The sequence below is a fragment of the Salmo trutta genome, unplaced genomic scaffold, assembly GCF_901001165.1.
Source record: "Salmo trutta unplaced genomic scaffold, fSalTru1.1, whole genome shotgun sequence".
Lineage (NCBI taxonomy): Eukaryota > Metazoa > Chordata > Actinopteri > Salmoniformes > Salmonidae > Salmo > Salmo trutta.
The window spans coordinates 4013-9877 of NW_021822795.1; the positions used below are offsets into that span (position 1 = coordinate 4013).

The 5865-nt window shown below is 39.9% G+C and overlaps 1 protein-coding gene across 5 annotated transcripts; it reads left to right on the top strand.

The window, feature by feature from the left end:
• Positions 1–642: 642 nt before the first annotated feature.
• On the top strand, positions 643–5528 carry LOC115184914 (uncharacterized). 5 transcript variants are annotated; one of them, XM_029745477.1, is made up of 13 exons: positions 643–1198; positions 1311–1397; positions 1681–1785; positions 2035–2133; positions 2256–2303; positions 2419–2499; positions 2598–2840; positions 3169–3215; positions 4016–4262; positions 4699–4797; positions 4925–5008; positions 5114–5218; positions 5338–5528. In XM_029745477.1, the coding sequence occupies exons 1-13, from the start codon at positions 1085–1087 to the stop codon at positions 5470–5472; spliced, it is 1494 nt and encodes a 497-aa protein (XP_029601337.1). In that variant the 5' UTR covers positions 643–1084; the 3' UTR covers positions 5473–5528. The 5 variants fall into 5 exon arrangements, with proteins under 5 accessions (XP_029601337.1, XP_029601335.1, XP_029601334.1 ...); XM_029745475.1 differs by having other exon boundaries at positions 4016–4085; positions 4173–4262; positions 4925–5218; XM_029745474.1 differs by having other exon boundaries at positions 4925–5218.
• The last annotated feature ends 337 nt before the right edge of the window (positions 5529–5865 follow it).

Sequence of the window (5865 nt, forward strand, 5' to 3'; positions counted from 1 at the left end):
AGGTGCTCTTTGGTAAAAGGGGTAAATTGGTCATCAAAAAGAAAGGAGGACCAAGGCACTCTTCATATAATTAATTAAAATGCCTTTATTTGTATGGAATGTTCAATGGAAAGTTTTTAAACATGGTTTCCATTGAACATGCCATACAAATGAAGGCATTTTAATGAATGATATGAAGAGTTCCGTGGTCTTCCTTACTTTTTGACATACTGTATATAGTCCAGACTGAAACTATATTCAGGCGTCGTCTAAAATGGCACCCTATACCCTATTCCCTATTTTTCTTTTTACCAGGGCCCATAGTTATATGTTCAAAAGGCTCTGGTTAATAGTAGTGCACTAAATAGGGAATAGGGTGCCATTTAGGGCTCATTTGTTGACATGATGATGGCTAATAATTCCACTATTAACAACAACAAACCAACATGCTCCTCTGAAACCAAACCTTTTCTTGAGGTTTAATTGAACATACTGGTACATTATGCAGACACGTAAATACAATGTGATATCATACAATATAAACACAATTCAATTATAAGATCAGCCTAACTACATGGACAGATGTTTGGTGTCTTGTAGTATTTGTTCAACTTAGAGAAAATCATTCTTTATTGTTTATTCATAAAGATCATGATCCCACCCTGGACCAGGAGAACCCAGTCCTTGTTCAGGTAAGAAGGCCTGTAGGCCTATCAATAGTCTGGGTACCGGTCGGTTTCTGCTCTCTTGCCAATTCCATCGTGGCAAAATGATATTTGCATGACAATCCCATAAGGAGTTGTCAGAGAGCTGAAACCGCCTGGCACCCAGGCTATAACAATACTGCTTCATTATCAGGACTGGTTCAATAACAATCAATTCAAACTGTAATTTTACTGACTCGAGAATGGATCCTGATTTATTCCTTAGTTTGTGGATGAGGAGGTTGGGCAGCGTCCCTGTCTGGCTTTAGTCCCTTGGTCTGGACCTCTGTGGGTTCCCAGCTCTGTAAGTCCAACAGTACTGATACTCTCTTGTCTTCTCTCTGGTCTTATGACTGATTTATGTAGCTTAAACACAAACATGACGTTTTCTGAAGAACAGTATGGAAATACATTTCTGTAAACATATTCCATATTTTTTACAACTGCAGCAGACTTATTACCTTACCCTTGCTGGGAGGATGTTAGTGAGAGAGCTGGCAGTGTTAAACACACAGGTAACCATGCAGATTATTGGACAAAGCTCATTTTATCTAACAGGAAGGATTACCTTCAGTATCCACTATAGTAGTGAAATACTTTGCTGTCTGTTCCCTCATTTTCTCCCAGATGTTCATGATGGATCAGCCTGTTCTCATCTGTTTCACTCCTGTTGGGAGGATGGTGTGGGAGGAACTGTCTTCTCAAACTGAACAGGTATCCATTCATATGCAGATACTTCAGATGTTTCCTTAACCTTTGAACACAGACCTGTGTAGTTCAACTGCCAATTCTTTTAGAATCTATAATGCAGTGGCCTCCTCTTGTGATCCTCCCTATACCAGTCTGTCACTCCTATAGGCTACCAGTCTGTCATTCTTGTTCCTTAGTATGTGGATGAGGAGGTTGGGCAGTGGCCCTGTCTGGCTTTAATCCCTTGGTCTGTTTATTATTAATCTCAGAGAAAGCTCTATAATTAAGGGATGTCTTTGTTTTGCAGCCAAATAGTGAAGACTCTGGTTTTCCCTATGAGAAGATGCAGCTGGTTGGGAACTGGGGTTCATTTCATTTCCATACCTGGATAATCCGTTATGGACGAGTGCAGGTACTTCAGACATATTCTTAACATTTGGGAACACACCTGTGTGTTTTAACTCCCATTTTTCTCTGGGTTTTCTTTTGTATATCTGGTCCTAATTGAAACCTAGGGTAAAGTTGTTGTACGAACATCATGTTGGCTCTATATCACTGCCAGTGGTGATAGTCCAAACTGAAATCGCCTGCCAAATGATATAGAAATCTACAGCTAAAATATACAGAGAGGTGTGCAGACTGAAGCCGTTTTTCTTTATAGCAAAATGAAGAGGACATGCATCACCTGTGCATTGTGAGGGGAGTGGAGAAACAGCTGTGGTGGAGCAGAGTCATTCAGAAAAAAATCCTGGACCCATGGGTGAGAGATTCTCAACTGATCTTTCATCTCAAATGCACCTGATTTGTGTAAAATGATGCACAAAATATAGGGCTACTTATATTTCCTGAATTAAATGTAATTTTTCCCTGTCTCTTTGAAAGGGTTTTGTCCAGGTGTTCCTCACCAACATGGAGGTGACTGGTATTAAGGTACAGTCTAACACTTTCATAACAAAAAATGGAAAGTGGCAAATGTCCATTTACCTATTTAAATAAATGTTGACAAAATGAAATGATACATTTGAATTTCTATCCTCATTTTTAGTTCCTTGGTAGAAGGATCCATGGACTCAGGTCTTGCCTCGTCAAGACGAGGTCAGAGTTCACCTATTATGAGGACGCCCAGGTATGCCTCGTTGTTTCTCTGTGGTAGGATTTATTTCAGTGTTTGGTTGAGGGGTTTTCAACATTGTGGTTGGGCTGACGGTGTTGTTTGTTAAACAGCAGGTGGATATCTCCACCACAGTGGAGGGGTTCCAGGAGAGGGGGGATGACATGATGGCGTATCAGTTCTCTACCTCTGACATTATCACCATCCCTCATGAGCCGTCCTCTGGCTCCTCTCACCAGTTCCCCCAGGATTCTCCACCTCCCCCTCCGCCTCCCCCGTTCCCTTCCGATTCCCCTCCACCTTACCACTTCACCCAGGACCAGGCCCAGGACCAGACCCCTGACAGCACTCCTCAGGTAAAACTCTTTCTACAGTCAATAACCCTTTTTCTTTGTTTTCCTGACATTTGTACTTGTGTGTACAGGTGTGTGTCTAAGTGTCATTGTGTTCCAAACACAGTGTTTTGGTTTCAACAGGTTTGTATTGTCTGTATAGGGTCCAGTTTTTAGGTCAAGATGAAAGTATTGTTATGATGTCACTGAATGTTTTGTCCGCTTCAGTTGCAGGTGAAATGCAGTTTATTATTTATTTTATTTACTTATCTAGGTAAGCCAGTTAAGAACAAATTCTTAACTGACTTACCTTGGGAGCCCAGAGTTGATGTTAATGTGATGTCTGTTTTAGGAGTTTGTGGAGGAGCAACATAATGCTGCAGATGTGCCCCAGCTGTGGTGAGTTTGCTGTCATGTGTTCATCTATAGTAAAAACATTTGCTTTGAAATAGTCTGCCCCTATATTGTAGTTATACAGATGTAGGACCTTAATAACCTTTTACTGCAGTGGGCTAAATCAGGGTCACACAGTGTTTCTTAGTAGTCTTAACAAATCTACTTTGAAACAAAAGTCTACACCTCACACACATGGATATGGTCTTAAAAAAGAAAACACCTTTAGCATTTCAGATATAGAGTTGAAACACTTTATATACACTACCGGTCAAAAGTTTTCGAACACCTACCTACTCATTCAAGGGTTTTTCTTTGTTTTTACTATTTTCTACGTTGTAGAATAATAGTGAAGACATCAAAACTATGAAAGAGCACATATGGAATCATGTAGTAACCAAAGAAGTGTTAAACAAATCAAAATATATTTTATGTTTAAGATTCTTCAAATAGCCCCCCTTTGCCTTGATAACAGCTTTCCACACTCTTGGCATAGGAAATATTAGTTATTATGTGTATTATAATTTACATTTTTGTAGGGGTTGATAGATTTTCCGTTAGGGCAAGTCAAGTCTGAAATTTCCAAGTGGAAATTACAAACTTTAAAAGCCTTTTTAAAACTAAAATACACTACAAGTTTTTCAGCAACAAACAAATGATCAAATTATAATCCTAGATTGGTATGGTTTTCTGGATCTTGCAGTTGTAACATAGTCTAACATAAAAGGATTTCTTAATCTCATGGCATTAATGTATGCTTTAGCTTCTTATGTTGCACATTTGTTACTAAACATTTCTATTTACAGGAGTTACTTTGGAAACCAAGGGACAACCAACTTCTCTCTGAGGCTGGCCGGTATCCGACGTGCTATGGAGGTGAGAAAGTGTGAATTTACCACCATTTGTTTTTCATTTGATGTACATTTGTGTACTATTTCTAAATGTACTGTCTTGTTCTCACAGGCTCTGACATCCTCAGACAGTAACTCCCTTAATTACCTCACCCACGCTGGGAGGATGGTGTTGAGTGGACTGTCCGAGCTCAACCAGCAGGTAACCATTCACATAATTGTACAGCATTCATCAGACCAGATATATAGTTCCCACTGGGCACAGACGTCATTTCAGCGTGTAGTTTTTAGTTACATTTGGTTGAGTTCAATGTGAAATCAATAAAACAAATGTACCATGTCATTGGACTTAGGTTAAAAGTTGGGTGAAAAAAATACGTTGATGACTTTTTTCAATTCCAATCAGTTTTCCATGTTGATTCAACATCATCACATTACATTTTTGTTGTTGATATGACAAGGAAACAACGTTGATTCAACCAGTCTTTGCCCAGTGGCTTACATTTAGGCAATAGTGATTTGTAAGGTTTAGTTGAAAAGTTCCAATGTCTTACAAGCCAAACAATCAGAATTACAGAGCTGAATCTTTGAGTTTATGATCCAAGTTCTAAGGAATTTTATGATTGTTTTGTTTTGAGGATGTGAGGCAGTTTCAGCAGGCCTATGACATCCTGGTGAACTTCATTAATGAGCCAGCAAACAGGGAGCGACTAGAGCTGGAGATGGCTCTTGTAGGAGTAGGTTTACATACAAGCTTGAGCGTTAGCTGCAGGCACCGTCTGCTCATCCAACATCTACTCAATGAGACTTTCTAAAGTGCTTGTCAATGAAAATGATGTAATTATCTTATTTGTTCGACTTCAGATCAACCACATCAACTTCACGGATGTATTTTATGAATTTGTTCTACTAAGCCTTCTGGAAGGAAAAACATCTATTCCAACATCTGTAAGTGGCCCTAATAATGTAAACATCCTGTTGTTTATCTACCATATCCACACTAGCCATACCAGGTCTGTAGACACCCACTTATGTCCCCTGTTCCTTCTCCAGAGGCCTGGTACCTTCTTTTATCTGCTCGTGGAAGTGATCATGAGGATTCACCCTCCTGGAGAAGCCTGGACAGAGTCTGCTGGGAACTTCTACCTCCTCATTAAGGTGCATTTCTCTCTCTCCCTCTCTCTCTCTTTATCCTGAACTGTGTGTGATGGTTTGTTCATCCTTATCTTTGTACTTGGTCATTAAATAATAGTTGATGATGTGTCTGTTGTCGTCAGGATCAGATGAAGGCGTGGTTGGACTCCATCTTCAACCTCGATGAGTCCATCTATGAAAGCCCACAGAGGCTCTCGTGGCAGGTGATGGTGAATCTAGAAATGCAGGTTGACTTCCTCCTGTCCAGCCTGGATTAAGGGTCCCAAACTGAGCTGAGGATCCCAAACATAAAATAAAGTATTTTGCATTTAAACATTACCTGTCAATCTGAAACTAATTTTACATCATGTCAAAACAAATCAAATGTTATTGGTCACAAACACATGGTTAGCAGATGTTAATGCGAGTGTAGTGAAATGCTTGTGCTTCTAGTTCCGACCGTGCAGGAAAATCTAACAATTTCAAAACAACTACCTTATACACACACAAGTGTAGTTTGGAGGGTACTATGCTGTTAAATGCTGAGCTGTAATCCATGAACAGCATTCTTACAAAGGTATTCCTCTTGTCCAGATGGGTTAGGGCAGCGTGCAGTGTGATTGCAATTGCGTCGTCTGTGGACCTATTGGGGCGGTTAACAAATTGGAGTG

Coding starts and splice junctions, on each gene's coding strand:
- LOC115184914 (XM_029745474.1), top strand. CDS start 1,085: ATGGAAATACATTTCTGTAAACATATTCCATATTTTTTACAACTGCAG. Junction 2,134..2,255: donor AAAAAATCCTGGACCCATGG/GTGAGAGATTCT, acceptor TCTCTTTGAAAG/GGTTTTGTCCAGGTGTTCCT. Junction 2,841..3,168: donor CCCCTGACAGCACTCCTCAG/GTAAAACTCTTT, acceptor TGTCTGTTTTAG/GAGTTTGTGGAGGAGCAACA.